The sequence below is a fragment of the Mobula hypostoma genome, chromosome 6, assembly GCF_963921235.1.
Source record: "Mobula hypostoma chromosome 6, sMobHyp1.1, whole genome shotgun sequence".
In the NCBI taxonomy this organism is placed as follows: domain Eukaryota; kingdom Metazoa; phylum Chordata; class Chondrichthyes; order Myliobatiformes; family Myliobatidae; genus Mobula; species Mobula hypostoma.
Genome location: NC_086102.1, coordinates 127,061,624 through 127,080,220, shown reverse-complemented (window position 1 = coordinate 127,080,220; position 18,597 = coordinate 127,061,624). Strand labels below are relative to the sequence as shown.

The 18,597-nt window shown below is 41.9% G+C and overlaps 1 protein-coding gene across 1 annotated transcript in view; it reads left to right on the top strand.

The window, feature by feature from the left end:
• Nucleotides 1-18,597, top strand: part of mdh1b (malate dehydrogenase 1B, NAD (soluble)) — a 45,143-nt gene that overhangs the window by 13,969 nt on the left and 12,577 nt on the right. Inside the window, exons 3-7 of the mRNA XM_063050010.1 lie at nucleotides 1,103-1,237; nucleotides 4,457-4,599; nucleotides 9,833-10,332; nucleotides 11,213-11,354; nucleotides 12,356-12,531. Of these exons, the coding sequence (XP_062906080.1) occupies nucleotides 1,103-1,237; nucleotides 4,457-4,599; nucleotides 9,833-10,332; nucleotides 11,213-11,354; nucleotides 12,356-12,531 (1,096 nt within the window). The remainder of the gene's footprint in view (nucleotides 1-1,102; nucleotides 1,238-4,456; nucleotides 4,600-9,832; nucleotides 10,333-11,212; nucleotides 11,355-12,355; nucleotides 12,532-18,597) is intronic.

The window sequence follows — 18,597 nt, the reverse complement described above, 5'->3', positions numbered from 1 at the left end:
TCATGTCTTAGTTACTTCAGTAACTTTTTTGAGGAGGTGACATAGGTGATCGATGAAGGTAGAGCTGTGGATATTGTCTACATGGATATTAGTAAGGCATTTGACAGTGTTCAATATGATAGGTTCATCCAGAAGATTGAGATGCATGGGATCCATTGTTTGGATAGAGAGTTGTCTTATTTGTAGAAAGCAGATTGTGGAGGTCGATGGGACATTCTGGCTAAAAGGTCTGTGATTTGTGGTGTTTACAGTGATCTATACCGAGAGCTCTGCTGTTTGTGATACACAGTATATAAACGACGGATGAAAACATGGATGGGTGGGTTAGTAAGTTTGCAGACAATACAAAGATTGGTGTTGTTGTGGGTAGTGTAGAGGATACAGCAGAGTATGGGAAAGTTGCAGTTATGAGTGGAGAAATGGCAGATGGAGTTTAATTTGGCCAAATGTGAGGTATTGTATTTTGTGAGATCAAATATAAAGGGGCAGTACACAGTATTGATGTAGAGAGGGATCTTAGGGTCCAAGTCTATAGCTCTTTGAAAGAGGCTGCACAGCTTGTTAGGGCAGTAAAGAAGACATGTGGCATGTTTGTCTTTATTAGTTGAGGGTCAGAAAGTTGTATTGCAGCTTTATAACACTCTGGTTGCTGCATTTGGAGTATTGCATTCATTTCTTGTTGTCCCATTATAGGAAGAACACAAAGGCTTTGGGGATGGTGTAGAAGTGGTTTACCAAGATGATGCTTTGATGTTCCAGCTTCATTTGCCAGGAGCAGAGTGGCATTTGAGGAAACTATTTATTGCTTCCAACTTCTTTTCCTAGTATATGATGGATCAGGAGAGTCCCAGAACAGCAGCAGCAGTTTTGATTATATTGTGGGAATACAGAGGCACACAAGCAAAGAGTACTCAGAAGGGCACAATTGTAAAATATCTACATTTAGTATAATAACTTAGAAAGATTTTCTGTTCCACAGTAATAAAAATTTCTTTGGTTTTGTTTTTAACATTGTACATTCCCTCCACTGTAACCAATTCTGTTTAACTTTGAAATCCAAGAAAGCAAATACCTTATGTTATTGCATATTATATTTGTCTAGCCATGGCTTGAATCAATATGTGAAAAAAATAACTGGAAGCATGAACATTCCCCAATTATATGGAGAGAACTTGTGGACCGTGGAGGAAAGGGATCATTATTAGGTGGATTCAATGAATTTATGGAGTATGTGCAGGTAAGATATCTAATTTGTGCAAACTGCCATTTGCAAGCTGAAAATATGTTAGAAGATGAATTATTTTTCTTTGCCATAGTTTTTTTTCTAAACTAAATGTGCCAAATTTTTGAAAAGTTGCAAGATGATATATAATCGTAGTAGTTCCTAGCTGTGTTGTAACTTGGTGTATGTGGTGAGTCATAAAGTCACAGATTACTGCGGTCCTTGCCAACCCAATCTTCTGTCTAGCCTGGTCTATATGCACCCAAACTTTATCTCTCCCAATTCCTCTCATCCATCTACCTATTTGACCTTCTCTTAAATGTTTCAATTGAACTGTATCTACTACTTCTGCTGTCAGCTCATTGCACACTCACACATCTCTGAGTGAAGAAATTTCCCTTCCAGTTCCCCTTGATTATGTCACCTTTCACTCTGTAGTTCTAGTCTTACTCAACCTGAAGGGAAAATGCTTGTATGTGTTCACCCTTTCTATATGCCTCGTAATTTTGTACACCTCTAAGATCTCCCCTCATTCTCTTGTGCCTCAGGGAATAAAGCCTTAACCTATTTAACTTTCTCCTATAACTCAGGTCCTCAAGTATTGACAACATCTTTGTCATGTCCTTGCACTCCTTCAAGCTTTCCTGTAGGTGGTCAGATCTGCACAGGATACCCCAAATTTGGTCATCTTGTACAACTTCAACATAACACCTCAACTCCTGTGAGCATGTTGTTTGGTTAGAGAACAGGAGCCACAGCGCACTCTTATTCTCCTGTACGGTGAAAAGTTCCTTCAGATTTACACCTTTGTTATTGGCTTACTATTATCACATACTAAGATGCAGGGAAAAGCTTTATTTGGATGCCACCCAGAATGATCACCCCATACATAAGTATGTTGTGGTAGTAAAAAGAAAAATATAATGTAGAATATAGTGTTGCAATTGTAGAGAAACTGCAATTCAGTTAATCAAATAAAGTCCAAGGATCACAACAAGGTAGATTGGGAGATAAAGAATCCACCTCTAGTGTATGAGAAGTCTGTGTAAGAGTCTGATAATAGTGGGATAGAAGCTTGAATCTGGTGGTTTGTATTCTTAAATTTTTGTATCTTCTGTCCAACTGAAGATTGGAGAAGAGAGAATGACTGGGATGGGAAGGGTCCTTGATTATGTTGGCTGCTTTCTCAAGGCAGTGGGAAGTGGGGAGGCGGTTTTGTACAATTGACTGAACTATGTTTGTAGCTCTCAGCAAGTTCTTGTTGTTGAGGCAGAGGCAGTTGCCATACAAAATTGTGATGCTTTCAATGGTGCATCTGTAAAAATTAGTAAGAGTCGTTGAGGACATGATGAATTTCCTAGGCCTTCTGAGAAGTAGAGGCTTTAATTTGCTTTCTTGGCCATGATGCTCTCTTGGGAGGACCAGCACAAATTGATGATATTTACACCTAGAAACATCAAATTTCTCAACCATCTCCATCTCTGTACCATTGGTTGAAACAGGGACATAATATGTTCCTGAGCATTAATATATTGGATGACCTGTCCTTGGACCCTGTGCAAAGATGTAATCACAAGAAAGACGCAACTATATCTTTACTTTCTTAAAATGTTATGGACATACAGCATGTTACAGAATACTTTAACAAGCTAGTATGTATGTACTGTTGAAAGTATCCTGACTCATTTCATCATAATCTGATATGGCAATTTGAATGCTGAGGAACATATGAAGGTGCACAATGTGGTAGACTCTGCCCAATAAATCATAAGAACATCACTTCCTACCATTAGTAGTTTCTGATCCTGATCTACATTGGGCACTGCCTCAGGAAGGCAACATCTATCACTGACCAAATCCTCACCATCCAGGCCATGCCATCTTCTCTCAGTTACCATCAGGCAAGGCATACAGAAACCTGAGGTTGCATATCACCAGGTTCAAGAACCTTCAGCCACTTCCCTTCAAACATTTAATTCTTGAACCACCCAAAATTCCAATCACTACCTCTGTATAGCAACGCTGTAACCACTTTGTTTAATTTGTACTATGGAATTTATGGGTTTTTTTGTTCTAATGGTTCTTTCTTGTATAATTTTGTATAAATTGTATTTAATTAAACATTTTGTGATGCAAGTAAGTTTTTTGCTGTACCTATGCATACATACACTTTTGCATATGACAATAAATTTGATTTTTGAAATAAAGTAAGAAAAATGCAGGAAGCACACAACAGGTCATCAACTTGAAGCTTTAATCTGTTTGTCTTTCCACATATCTGCATGATTTGCTGAATGTTTCCAGCATTTTCTGTCTATGTATTAGTTTGGTATTATAATAGTGTAAGGATGAGAACTGGCCCACTACCTCGAGGGAGTCTTGATCATAAGTGGGCCGAAACTCCTGAAGACAGGTGGCAGATCAACTGATGATCCCACTGGTGATAGCACAGGACAGTTAACATCTTAGTCCTCGTGTATTTTGTAACTCAGGATGAGAAACAAACTATGATGATCAGTTAATTCAATAAAACAATGCTAACTGCAAAAAAAATGTGTTGAAACAGAATTGTGTTTAAAACTTGCAGAATGTGGTAGTCAGGGCTTGATTTTAGACTAAGGTGTAACAATTAAAGCAGATGGATAGTATTGGATAGAACAAGGATATTAAATCTACCAGGAATATGAGAACAAATCATAGCACTTGAAACAAGTAAATTAGGGGTAGAATATGGATTAAGTAATAGGATAACAAAGGAGAATGTAAACTTCCAAAAAGCTATACCACTGAACTAAGTAGTGTTTTGAGACAGAATTCTGTACGATTCTGACCAATTATGTATGGTCTCATTCAAGGAGGAGTTCATTAGTTCTATTCTAGGAGTAAATAAAAAGAAATGAAGCAGTAGTGAATAAAGCATATTTTCCAAGGACTGGGGCAAAAGTCACTCAGGAAATTGGCAGTCAGAATCTAGGGTAAAAAGGAATATAAAGTTTGGGGTTAAATGAGAAAGAGAGAGATGGGGAGAGAGGTCAAGCATGATCAGAAGGGAGAGAACTTGTATTCAACAGGGAACAGCCGGAGAGAAAGAGATCTGTGAGACATTCACTCGAGGGGTGGAATAGACTATGGCTATCATCTCTATTAAATATTGTTTATATAAAGGATCGCCTAATCTTGCATTGAAGCCTAATTAAGAAGTTTGCTGTTCTGTTTTGTCTTTTACATCTTTAGAGTTACTATGGTTTTATTTCTGATGTGAAAACTGATCTCATGATCAAAATTGCAAAGGAGAACTTCAAGACTTACCTGAAGGATATGGAAGAAGAGAAAATGAAAAGAAGCCTAACAAAACCAATGTCAGTCTGGATTAGTGGGTAACTATGGATTTTTTAAAATTTCGTAATCAAACCATTTTTTATTTCTATCAGACAACTTCAGCACATTTCTTCCTCATAACTGCCACTGTTTATTGGCTCACACATCTCTCACAATCTTAAGTGGTTTCTCATTGATAGTCATATGTACTGTATCTTTAGAGCTAACATTACCATCGTATCTCATAAGTTAATCAAAATCAAAGAGCTACTTTTTTCTTTTATGGAATTAGTGACCATATGAAACTACATGTTACCGCTTCTAAATGTTAGCTGAGAGACACATGCGACATGAGTTAAAACACCACAGTATTTGTAATAAGAGTTTAATGACTCCATTAGACTATAAGGTAAAAGAATAACTAAATTTGTTGTAGAGTTCTGTGCAAAAGTCTTAAGGACCCTAGATTTATTGTATGGTTTCAGATGGTATGGCCTCCACAGAGCCCTGATCTCAACATCTTTGAGGCTGTTTGAGATTACCTGGAGAGACAGAAGCAAACGAGACAGCCAGAGTCTGCAGAAGAACTGTGGCGAATTCTCCAGGATGCTCGGAACAACCTATCAGCTGATTTTCTTATAAAACTGTACGACAGTGTACCAAAGGGATTTGATGCAGTTTCAAAGGCAGATGGCGATCACGCCAAATATTGATTTGATTTATTTTCTTAAACTGTTTACTGCTCTTTATAGTATTTTTTGATATTCATTTCATTATTTTTGAAAACATCTTTGCTTTACAGATTCTTTTTACATGTCCCTACGACTTTTGCACAGTACTGTAGCTATTCTGTAATTCTGTTTGCTTTTGTGCATTAATTAGTTTTGAAAATCTTTTTTGTGTACTTGTTCGAAAGAAAAAAATAAGAGAGATGCCCACCCTTTCAGTTCACACCAGTCTGGCTGAACATCCAAACACCATTGTTAAATATTTTAAGAGTGTACAGAACTTGTTCAAATTCAAGTCCTAAATATCAAACTGGTTCATAATAAAATGGTGCAGGACTGTCAACAAAAATCGACAGGCGTGTAATTGCTTTAAATGTACACTTTATTGAAACCCCCACCAACAGCACTCCCCCCTCCACAAGGGCTGTGCCACTTCCACTGGAGAGTCCGGGGCCTAATGGGTAGGCTTGAGACGATCCACAGAAACGCTGTCTGACATACCTCCAAAGTCCAGCGTATTAAAAAAAAACTTATCCCTCGCTTCCAACACGCAGAATGCGCCGTCATAAAGCGGCCGCAGATGTCCATCATGATACACAAACACATGGTTTGTCTCTGGAGACCTGGTGACAGGTGCGATCGCGGCAGGCCATGCTACAACATGGGTACCGGAGCGAAAGTTTTGACACGGTCTTTAAAAGCCGACTGCTGATACGAAGCGGACCATGGGGCTGTGGATGTTAGGGAAAAACTCTCCCAGTGCCCGCAAGGGTTGCCTGAAAATGAGCTCTGCAGAAGAGGACTGAAGATCCAGCTTAGGAGCCGCCCTCAACCCCAACATGACTCACAGCAGAGTCTGTCCATCCAGCAACCGTCACTGAGGCATGCTCGGAGAGCAGTTTTCATTGAACGATATAACTGCTCGCACAGATCATTGGCCTGAGGATGATAAGCCGCAGTCCGGTGCAGTTTGACCCCCAGATCACGGGCAACCGCACACTAAAGCTTGGACGTAAACTGTGTCCCTCAATCTGAAGAGACATCCGATGGGACAGCGAACTGAGCGATCCAGTCCAGAGCCAATGAAAGCTCGCACCACCTCCGCGGCTGAAATGGACAACAGCAGCACTGCCTCTGGCCAACATGTAGTCCTATCAACAATGGTGAGGAGGTGAGTAAACCCGTAGGATGGGGACAACGGGACAACCAAATCCACATTCACATGGTCAAAACACCACTCAGGGACCGCGAAAAGAGCCCAAACGACCACTAGCCCAGTCCCTGACATCCTTTTTAAGCCCGTGCCACACAGACCTTTCTGTCACCAGTTTCTGCGATGCCCTCCGGCCCGGGTGAGAAAACCCATGACCCGCATCGAAAACATGCCGCCGCCAGCCGGCTGCCACAACCGGTCTCAGTCGCCCTGGTGATTGAACATTGAAATGCTGCTGTCACTGAAAGCAACGTCTACTGATTTCAACCCTCTGTCTGCCAAACACAGCGCTTGCACACTCGGGTTCGAAACCTGATCCGCTGCCATCTGAGTGTAGTCCACGCCCAAATGGACAACACCAGTGAAGGACCGGGAAAGACAGTCAGCCACGAGGTTACGCTTCCCCGTGACATGCTGGATGTCCGTGGTGAACTCTGAAATAAAAGAAAGATGGTGCTGCTGTCGAGCAGACCAAGGTTCAGAGATCTGAGCCATGGCGAATATTAGGGGCTTATGATCCACAAAAGTGGTAAAAGCCAAAAGGAGAAAACGAAAATGCTCACCGCCAGGTACAGGCCAGGAAGCTCATGGTTGAACATGCAGTACTTGTGCTCACGGGGGCAAAGCTGACAGCTAAAAAAGCGAGAGGCTGCCAAATGTCGTTGACCAACTACTTATGCATCGCTCCATGGTGAGCGCGATTGGCACGATTGGGAGGGGTTGTGCCAGCAGCGTTGCATTAGACAGTGCCTGCTTAGTGTCCAAGAATGCCTTGGACCTTTCTTCCATCCAGTCCATGACGTGCTTGGGCACTTTGCCCTTAAGGGCCTCGTAGAGGGAATGCATGAACTGCTTTGGGGGAAAAAAAAAACGGTGATAAAAGTTCACCATGCCCAAAAACTCCTGTAGGGCCTTAACAGTGACTGGCCGAGGGAACCACTTAATGGCCTCAACTTTAGCTGGCAGGGGAACTGACCCTGCTGCATTGACATGGTGTCCGAGGAAATCAACCATGGACAGTCCAAACTGGCACTTCGCCAGGACCGTGCTGACTAAGGCGTTTGCAAAGGGTTCTCAAGTGTAAGAGATGTTCGTCCCTAGAAGAGCTGGGTACTAAAATGTCTTTTAGGTAAACTAATAGGAATGGAAAATCCCTGAGAACACTGTCCATGAGGTCTGAAAGGTCTGGGCTGCGTTCTTCAGCCCAAATAGCATTTGAAGGAACTCAAACAAACCAAATGGTGTAATAGCAATGGTTTTAGGAATGTCACTCGAGTGGACAGGGACCTGGTGATAACCGCGAATGAGGTCCACCTTCGAGAAAATAATTTTCCCTGCCAGGCAGGCAGAGAAATCCTGTATGTGTGGGATTTTGCACGATGAGGAAAGGGGAAGCCGATGGACTTCTGGGGACCGCCTGATGATGCCCAAGCACTCCATGGTGTCAAACTCAGCCCTGATGACGGCTAGCTTCTCCGCGTCGAGGTGCCTGGTGCGTGCGTGAACGGACGGGTGAGGATATGGTGCTCCGCCCCGTGTTTAGCAGTGGAGGAAGAGAAGGTGGCCTCGGTCAGATCTGGGAACTCAATGAGAAGTCGGAGGAGGCGGAAAGGGTGCTGGACAACTTTGAAGTGCCAGTGGTGCTGAGTGTACTGGAGAGGGAGTAGACAGTCTCTGCGTTGACGAGGCGACAGTTGTGGACATCAACAAGAAGGCCGTTGGCGCAGAGCAGGGGTGTAGACACCGCTGCCAACACAAAATTCCAACAGAATTTCTGCCTGCTGAAGACGTCAAGACGGCACTGCTGTTCGCAGCCTCGAGAGATGGTCCATCTTCCCCAGTTCGTACATCCAATTTAGACGCAGGCAGGGCATTCACCTGAGCACTTGTGCCATAGAGGAAATGGCGTCTGGAAACAGAGTCTCTAATGAACGACAAACTGCCTGACCTGCCAATGCCCACAGCAGCTAACAGACACCGGCCATTCCGTTTACTAACACCCTGAACCTGCAGGGTTGGCAGCACTTCTTAGCTCTCGGCCCAAACCTCACGTGGTAGAAACACAGGGTGGGAGACCATCATTGAGCCGCAGTGATTGTCTCATATTCTGATGGCGGTGAGGCAACCAAGTCGTCAAGCCGTATGATCACACAAGCCCTCTTGGTGACAGAAAACACCTGGTCAGCCTCTCTCGCTAGAGCCCGGAGGTCTTTGAGGGGAGAGCCAGCCAGAGCCGACACACCTCGCCTGGTAGTTGTTGCAAGATGAGCTCTCTGAGGATGAAGCACGGCCGATGTCCACCAAGGAGGTCCGTCAACTCCATCAACTTGGAGTCGCCTAAGCCGGGCGGTATGGAGCTGGTGGGCGTGCTCACACTCGGAAATTTCGGAAGTCTCTTGGAGTTACTTAAGAGTCTTGTACCTGCCAATTTCTGGGGAGTGCTGTAAGACTCTCATCACCCTGGTCACTGTAGAGCTGTCTAACACTGCAACGACATAGTAATATTTCATGTTGTCTTGCGAGAATCCCCACACTGCGAGCTGGGCCGCTGCCTGAGTGAACCAAATGGCAGCATGTTCCTGCCAGAATTCAGGGAGCTTGAGAGCAACGGTGTTTGCAGCCATGATTGTAAAATGAGCGAAATCACTCCAGAATCATTTAGGAGAGCGTCAGGGTCACAGAATCATTCAGAAGAGCATCAGGGTCACCGATGTAGGAGTGTCGACAAAAATCAATATGAGTGAATTACTTCTAACGTACACTTTATTGAACCCCCCCACCAACAAATGGTAACGTGTGTGTGTGTGTGTGTGTGTGTGTGTGTGTGTGTGTGTATGAGTGTGTGTGTAAAAACCCCATACCAAACCTGTAATAATATGCAATGTAGCATGTAACATACATGATGAACTTAACCCTTAACAATCTCCTAACGAAATTAAGGAGTCACTACTACAGTGGCATCTTTATTTGAGGGAAAGCATAAAAGAGTTCTTTAAATTTATGAAATCATTTGATAAGCTTAGACAAAATATCTTTGTGTTAATGAAGAGCCTAAACTTGGGGTGGGGGGTGGTGGGTAATATATACATTGTTACAAGAAAGTACAATAATTAAGGCAAAACATATTTAGGAAGAAATAGCAGAATGTGGAGCTTGCTACCCCAAGAAGTAGTTCAGTCAAATCATAGAGAAATATTTAAGAAGGTCACAGGATATTATTTCATATGATTCTTCTTATGAAGTTAGTTCCACTCAAATGTTGCTGGTGTGAAGGTAACAATTAAATCTCCTAGATGCCTTTTCAACATCTATTGTATATGGAAATTAACAGATGTTTGTTTCATAATTTAGAGCATTGAATCCTGCTTGCTACATTCTGATTCCCTCCTTGCTGAGTGGAGAGATATTTGGTGAAGACAAGCTTATCAGCTTAAACCTGTTGGACATTGAAGACTCCATGTCAAGTTTAAATAGCTTACAAATGGAGGTTGAAGACATGGCCTTCCCATTACTTCATAAAGTATCAGTACATAATTCCTTAAGAAAAGCTTTCATGGATGCTGAAATTATCATTATTCTCGACGATATTGTACCAGATGAAAATAACTCATTGGAAGACTGCTACAAAGACATGGTCAATCTCTACCAAGAGATTGGAGTTAGGATTGACACTTTTGCAAAATTTGATGTCCGTGTGATTGTTGCTGGTGAGCACATATTGAATTCGAAAATGCACAACCTCCTGGAGAGCGCATTTTCTGTCGATCATCATAATATTGTAGCGCTTTCAACTCAATTTGAAGGAGAAGCCAAGGCACAGATAGCTAAGAAATTGAATGTGAATACATTAGGTGGGTATATTTTGGTCTTTTGTTGCTTCTTTTGAACCTCTATTCCCTCATGTAGGCATGCTTGCCACAGAGACTCAGTTCCATAATTAAGGTCCCATCCCTTAATTATTCTAGAGTTTCTTAAAATATGGATGTTATTCCATTTATGAAACTCAGCACAGTTCATCCATTATTCTAGAACATGTGAATTATAACATCAGCACAATCATAGGGCATGTCTTATTTCTTGAGCATCCTTCACTTACATATCAATTTAGAAATGCTACAATTCCATACTTTATGTTACAGTGTTCAGCCCAATACTCCAATAAAACACCACAATGTTTCTCACAATACTGTGCTGTGTTAGGCACAGTATGTATTTAGCTAGTCCAGTTACACTTCTTATCAACAGAGATCCTCAAGACACTGTGCAGTAATAATGCAATTGAATGGCGAAGATAGGTGGTTTGGCATTTTCTTGTTGAAATTAGTCACTGCCTGGAACTTGTGTGGCATAATTGTTAATTGTCACTTCTTGATCCATGCTTTCCAAACCTTTGCATATGCTGGCATGGACTGCTTCATTTCTTAAGGAGTTTAAAATAAAACTGAACATAAATATGTTTCAAAGTGTCCAATAATTTAGATACTGATAGGTTAGACCATTAGGGACTTTAAGATTATGAAATTAGACTGAAATTTCTGTAATTTCTAAACAGTATAAACCTATCAAAACCAGTACAATTAGTTAATTGCCTCTGACTTTCATCTTTTCATTTGATTCTTAAATATGCAATTGTTTTTTAATTACGGAATTATAATTAATGTTTTTGTCCCATATTTTCTACACCACCCTTCCCTGCCTACCCATCCCCCCTGAAACCTTCTGATTCTATAGATGTGAAGGATGTAATTGTTTGGGGAAACATTGGTAGAACTACTTACATTGACTTGCATAGAGCACGTGTTCATCGATACGAAAGTGCTGTCTGGGGTCCACCTGAGTTTTCACGTCCTGTATTGGAGGTACTAAATGACAGGTGAGGAAAGATTCCTAATGGTGAATAAGTCTGTACCGAAACTTTTGTGCTGATCTGCTAGATAAATGCAGAAGTAGTTCTTGCTGCAATTCAGGCATTGAAAATGGTATGGAAAAATTTAGACTATTTTAGCTGCCTTAATCCCATTTTATTGACTGCTTCTGTAAGTCTAAATTCCTATATGATCTATAAATTATCTTAGATTATACTTCATTACTTAGCATCCAGTTGTCTGAGTAACAAATCCAAGCATTAATAACCTTCCCCACTTCACCTCAGTTCTGAAGGGATCACCTTTTATCTTCACCATGCCCCCAGTTCCAATTCCCTTACTTCGAAGGAACCAACTTTATTTTTACGACGAGATTCTTCTGTTATTGTAGACTGCTTTTATATACTTACTGAGACTATTACCATTTTAAAAAATATTCCTTATTAGGTTGTATTCAAACATAGTTTTTTTGCTCTTTATCAATGTTTTTAGTACTCCTTCAATCTTTGAAATTCTCCCTGCCCTTGAACCTAGTCCTACCTTTTTTACATTATAAGGGGCAGGAAGACAGCAGCATTTGTGGTGAGAAGATTGTTAATGTGTCACTTCATTGACTTTCCACCAGAAATTTTGGTGGATGGAGAAAAAAGCAACCTGCAAGTAATTAAAGGGCAATGTTGTGGGAAAATTAGCAAAGGGACTAATGAGCCTGACAAAGAAGTGAATCTATTTTATGTAATGGCATGTATAGGATATATTTTGTATGTGTGTGTGATTCATTGATTTAATGATCTCTATAAACTCTCGATTCGTCATATTTCACCCATATAAAAATGGTGGGCTTTTAATCATATTAAGGGCAATTTATGACCACAAATTATTATACATGAGTTTACCAGTTGGCTTCAATTGTTAGTTACAATTATCAGGAAAGAACAGCTAAGCGTTGCATTTTATCTTACACTAAGCATTATTACATGTTATTTTTGCCTCAATCTCTTGTTTGCAGTAAGTGGATAGAGACAGAATTCCGGGAAGCAGTAAATTCTCACCGATCAATGGTTCAGAAAATGTCAAAGCGTCCTTTAGGATTTTCTTTGGCGGCTGCAATATACAAAGTCTTACATTGCTGGTATTTTGACTCACCAGCAGGGGAGATAATGTCTCTTGGAGTTGTCAGTAAAGGTGAGCTACCCACTTTTTAAAAATATAAAAAATACCTTCCTTCAGTTTACTCCTCTTCGAAGTGGCTGATTTTTACAGGGATATGAAGTGTCCTTCATCCAGGTGGCTATTTTTCTTGACAATTTCAACTCAACAAAGTATCAACAAAGGAATAGCAAAATCCTTCCAAGTCAGGATGATGAGTGCTGTGGGGGTGGGGGGTGGATTCTGGTAATAGTGCACCAAATGGCTCCTTATCCTGCCCTTCTTATTAGCAGAGCTTATGGGTTTGTGCACTGCTGCGGAAAAAGCCTAGCTAATTTGTTATCATGCAGATAGTACATGGTACGGCTACATTGCTACATTGTTAGTGAAATTGAAAAAATAATTTTAAATGGTTATTATTTTCTCGGGTGACACTGATATTCTGGAATTGTCTTGGTGATGCCAATTGGGCATGTGCTTTGTAGATGTTGGAAATACTTTAGGGAATCGCTCTTGCATCTACTGTTTATTTGGTTGGTCCATTTATATTTCTGATGAATTTTAATGCTACTGTAAGGAAGTGCTTACGAAATCACTTTTTGATAATGGAACCACTTTTTGCGCAAATACTATATTTCACTTGTATGCAAGAGCATAGAAACTATGTATATCTTGATGGACAGATTGCTATACTGACTGAGGAACTGAAGATGAAATGAAAGGAATTACATTCCTACTTCTGGCCTGATGATAGATGGAAGATCACAGAAAAAGAACTGAAGAACTCGGGCCTAAACCACAGAGTGATAAACGTAGGCATTACTGGGGTTAACAACTATAAAACCATAAGATATAGGTGCAGAATTAGGCCATTTGGCCTGTCGAGTTTGCTCCACAATTTCACCATAGCTTTCCTCTCAGCCCCAATCTTCTGCCTTCTCCCCATGTCCCTTTGTGCCCTGACCAATCAAGAATCTATCAACTTCTTAAATATACATAAAGACTTGGCCTCCACAGCTGCCTGTGGAAAAGAATTCCACAGATTCATGGCTCTCTGGCGAAAGAAATTCCTCCGCATCTCCATTCTTGAAGGACGCTGCTCTATACTGAGGCTGTGTCCTCTGGTCTTAGACTCTCCCACCATAGGAAACATCCTCTCCACATCCACTCTATCAAGCCTTTCACCATTCAATAGGTTTCAATGAGGTCACCCCTCATTCTCTAAATTCTTGTGAGTACAGGCCCAGGGCCATCAAACAGTCTTCATATGACAAGCCATTCAATCCTGGAATCATTTTTGTGACAACACACATCAAATTTGCTGGTGAACGCAGCAGGCCAAGCAGCATCTCTAGGAAGAGGTACAGATGACATTTCGGGCCGAGACCCTGCATATTGAAGTCCCCCATGACTATTGTAACATTGCCCTTTTGGCTTGCATTTTCTATCTCCACATCCTTATTGCTGTTTGGGGGTCTGTATACAACTGCCATCAGGGTCTTTTTATCCTTGTAGTTCCTTAGCTCTATCCACAATGATTCAACACCATTTGGCCCCATGTCATTTCTATCTAATGATTTGATTTCATTTTTTACCCACAGAACATGCCACTCCCTCTGCCTTCCTACCTATCTTTTTGATACTATGTGTATCCTTGGACATTAAGCTCCCAGCTATAATCTTTCAGCATGATTTAGTGATGTCTACAACATCATACCTGCTAATCTGCAACTGTGCTGCAAGTTTATCTACCTTATTCCATAAACTGCACTCATTCAAATACAACATCTTCAGTTCTGTATTCACCCTTTTCAATTTTGTCCACCTTTTATTTTGCAACTCATCCTGCTAACTGCAATTTTTCCCCTACCAACAGCCTCTCCTCACTACACATTGCCTCCACTTGCAAACCACCTACCTCATCCTCAGCACTATTATTCACCTTTCCTATGATTCTTCTTGCATTTAAATATAGACAGCTCAAGAAACTAATCTCCCCGTGTTCAACCTTTTGATTCTGAACTTTGTGTGAAGTCTTAGCAACAGCTGCCTCCACAACCTCTCCATTAACCATTCTGGCACTCTGGTTCCCATCCCCCTGCAACTCTCGTTTAAACCCCACCATGCAGCATTAACTAACCTTCCCATTAGGGTATTAATCCTCCTCCAGTTCAGGTGCAAACTGTCCCTTCTGTACAGGTCCTACCTTCCCTGGAAAAGAACCCAATGATCCAAAAATCTTATGCCCTCCCTCCTACATCAACTCCTTAGCCACGTATTAAACTGTATAATCTTCCTAGTTCTGGCCTCACTAACGTGGCATGGGTAGCAATCCTGAGAGCACAACCCTGGAGGTACTGCCCTTTAACTTAGCACCTAACTCCCTGAACTCTCTATGCAGAACCTCATCGTTCGCCCTGCCCATGTCATTGGTACTTACATGGACCACAACTTCTGGCTGTTCACCCTCCTACTTAAGAACACTGAGGACTCGATCGGAGATATCCCAGACCCTAACACACAAGAGGCATCATATTATCTGGGCCTCTCGTTCTCACCCACAGAACTTGCTGTCCATTCCCTTAACTAATGAAACCCCTATCACCACAGAGTGCTTCTTTCTACCCCCACCCCCTTCCTTCTAAGTTACAGAGGCAGATTCAGTGCCAGAGACCCGACCACTGTGACTTCCCTCTGTTAGATCACCCCCCTCCCCCCGCCCCCGACAGTACCTGTTGTTGAGGGGGATGGCCACAGCAGTACTGAGTACTGGCTCCTTAATCCCTTTTCCCTTCCTGACTGTCACCCAGTTTTCTGTGTCCTGCACCTTGGGGTAACTTCCTCTCTATGCTCTGTCTATCATCCCTTCAACCTCCCGAATGATCTGGAGTTCATTCAGTTCCAGATCCAACTCCTTAACACGGTTTGTTAGAAGCTGCAGCTGGATGCACTTCTCAAAGTTGTAGTTGTCAGGGACACTGGAGGTCTCCCTGCCTTCCCCACATCCCGCAAGAGGTGCATTTCACTTTCCTGCATGTCATCCCTACTGTCTTAGCTGAGCAGATATAAAGGAAAAATGAGCTTTTCTTTCCTTTGCTTTCTCTGAGTGAAGCCTCTCTTTGCTGAAGCTTCAAAGAGCTAAAGCCTTAAGATCACCACTCTGACTATGTCCAGTCACATGATGGCCGTTGTGCTTGACCCTGCCTTCCTTTAATTTGCTCTTACTAGTCAATTCCAAACTCTCACATTGCTGGTCAAAGCTCTATTACGCTGCTGCGACTCGCTTCTGCTTTTTATTGTCAGGCAGTGGACCTGATTAAAGACCCTCCTCTCCAAACTTCTGATGTCCAGATTGGCTGCTGGCCAAACCACAGCCATCCTTATGTAAGATATGACTTCAGCCGGCCCAGAGTTTTCTCCCTGGTTATTAATGGCTTTAGTTTCAATTGTATTTACTGGGTGAAATCATTTCCAGTTATTACATGGAGTGACTAAAATTGGCTGAAGACTGGCGTCTTCAGTGGACCCTAGGGAGGAGGCCAAGTTGGATCACTCAGCACCCCTGGCTGAAGATGTTATAGTTGTTCGGTCTCGTGTTTTAGTCATCATTTTTGTTTTATTAAAAAGCAAACATTTGTAACCCATGCCTAATTACCACTAAATTGGCTTACTAAGCTAGTTCAAAGGACATTTGGGAGTCAGCCATATTTCTGTGTGTCTAAAATCACTTGTAGGTCTGACCAAGTGAGGGTATCAGGCTTCCTTCCCTGAACAAAATGTATTTTTACAGTGATCTCATATTTTCATGATTATCATTATTGATACTAGTTTTTTATTCCAGATGTATTTAATTTCTTGAATTTAAAATTTCCTTCCTCATAAGTGATTTGAGTAAAGAATAGTCCAAGGTCTCAGGAGACCTGGACATTAACTTAATTATTTAATTATCATAGCAAACTGGAGATATTCATGGGGCTTTCTCTTTCTGTATGCTCCCATTTCTGGCTGGTAAATTTTCATCTGATCCGCTGGTTGGCTGTCTACAATATTATGTTTTTGTTATTTAGCAAATATGTAGCTCTTTGTATTATAATACATTGGACCTCCAGAATCACTTAACATTATCCTTGGATATGAGCTCCACTTAAATTTAGTTTTAATATAGTTTCCCAGAAGGAAAGATCAAGGCACCAGGGCAGTAAGGATCAAAATCATGCAATAACTTCCATCAAAGGATGAAGTTACTAGTCTACAGGGGGAGATCAATACTGCATGCGTTAATGGATCCAAGATGTACATTGAGATCCTTTTGTATTATAAAATATGCAGTAAGACTAGCAAATTAGTTTTATCACCATCTAACTGGAAATCTAATCTCTCCAGTTAGTAAATTTAATTTCATCGCATTTCATATTTGAAGAATAACAATTGCCCTCAATTAACATCACAAAATCAGGTGATTAAATCATTTTCTGCTTAAGGACTTCGCTGTGCACAAATTGGGTTATATATCCCAGACACCAAGTATGGGTGGCGAGGTGGAGATGCATCTCTACCAAAGGGGGTGGAAGGCTCTCCTTCCCCCCACTAGCCTGCAGGTCACACTAGGGCAAGGTGTAGTACCTGCTTAGCCCTCTCTGATTAGGGTCACGTCAAACCATGGGAGCAGGTAGTGGATGGTTGTATGAGCATCTGGTACATATCACAAGTCCAGGTTATGGGACCACTGATGCTAGACTGGCGATCTTGAAGAGTATTGAAAATGGCTGGGCTCACCTGTCTTGTAAGGACACTGCCCAGAAGAAAGCAATGACAAACCATTTCTTAGAAACATTTGCCAATAACAATCATGGTCATGGAGATCAAATCATACAACACAGCATATAATAATGATGATCTAGTGCCCTTCCCTTGGACAACATCGGTGCCGTGGAGAGGGGAGACTTGTAACATGGGCAACTGCCGGTCTTTCATACAACCTTGGCCAGGCCTGCCCCCTGGAAACCTTCCAAGGCACAAGTCCATGGTCTCACGAGACTAATGGATCCCTTTTATGATGATAATAATTCCATATATGTTACCACAAGTGAGCACTCCTCAATGATTACCTCATTGTGTATGGAGTGTCCTTGAATTATCCTTTGGTTCAAAAGATGCTCTGTACTGTAAGTAGAACACAGAACAGTACAGTACAGGAACAGGCATTTCAGCCCACAGTGTTATGCCAAACCAGCTAAAAAGTAAATCCAAAAACCCCCAAAAACTAATCCCTCCAACCTACACAATGTTGATATCCTTCCCTCTCCCCATATTCATGTGCCTATCTAAAAGTCTCTTAAAAGCTTCTTACGTTTTTGCCTCTATCACTGTACCAGGCAGCACATTCTAGGCATCCACCGCTCTCTGGGTAAAATAACTTACCCCTCATACCCCTCATATTAGGGGGGGAGGAGAAGATGGCAGCGCGACGCAGCGTGCGCCACCACTCCAGAAATTATATCGGTATTTGTTAAGTAGGTACCGTGCACAATTCTGATTTGATGGAGACAAGTGCGAGAGTACAGAGGAACATCTGGAGAAACTTCTGAAATACCCGCTTCACTGCCACTGCTACTGTGTGGTCCGAAATCTCCGGAGAAGGCCACGAATCCTCGGCTTTGCTTGTTTCGGCGGCTGGGATGAGGTTGAAGGCGATCGGCAGAGGATGGCACTCGGGAGGCTGTATCGGAGGGGCTGGTCGGAGGCTCAGTTTTCCAACGAACTCAGAGTCGGCTGTCGGGTGCTTCCAATGCATCAGCAGTTGTCAGTTGTCGGTGCTTGGAGGTTTATGGCAGGGAATTTCTCCCTTTTGCAGCCTGCTATCGGGGACTATCGGAGTCGATCGGGACTTGAGACTTTTTTTTACCGTGCCCATGGTCTGCTCTTCATCAAATTATGGTATTGTTTTGCACTACTGTAATTATGTTATAATTATGTGGCTTTGTCAGTGTTAGTCTTTGGTTTGTTCTGTTTTATTTTGTGATATCACTGGAGGAACATTGTATCATTTTTTTTAATGCATGCATATCTAAATGGCAATAAACGAGGACTGAGTGTCCTCAT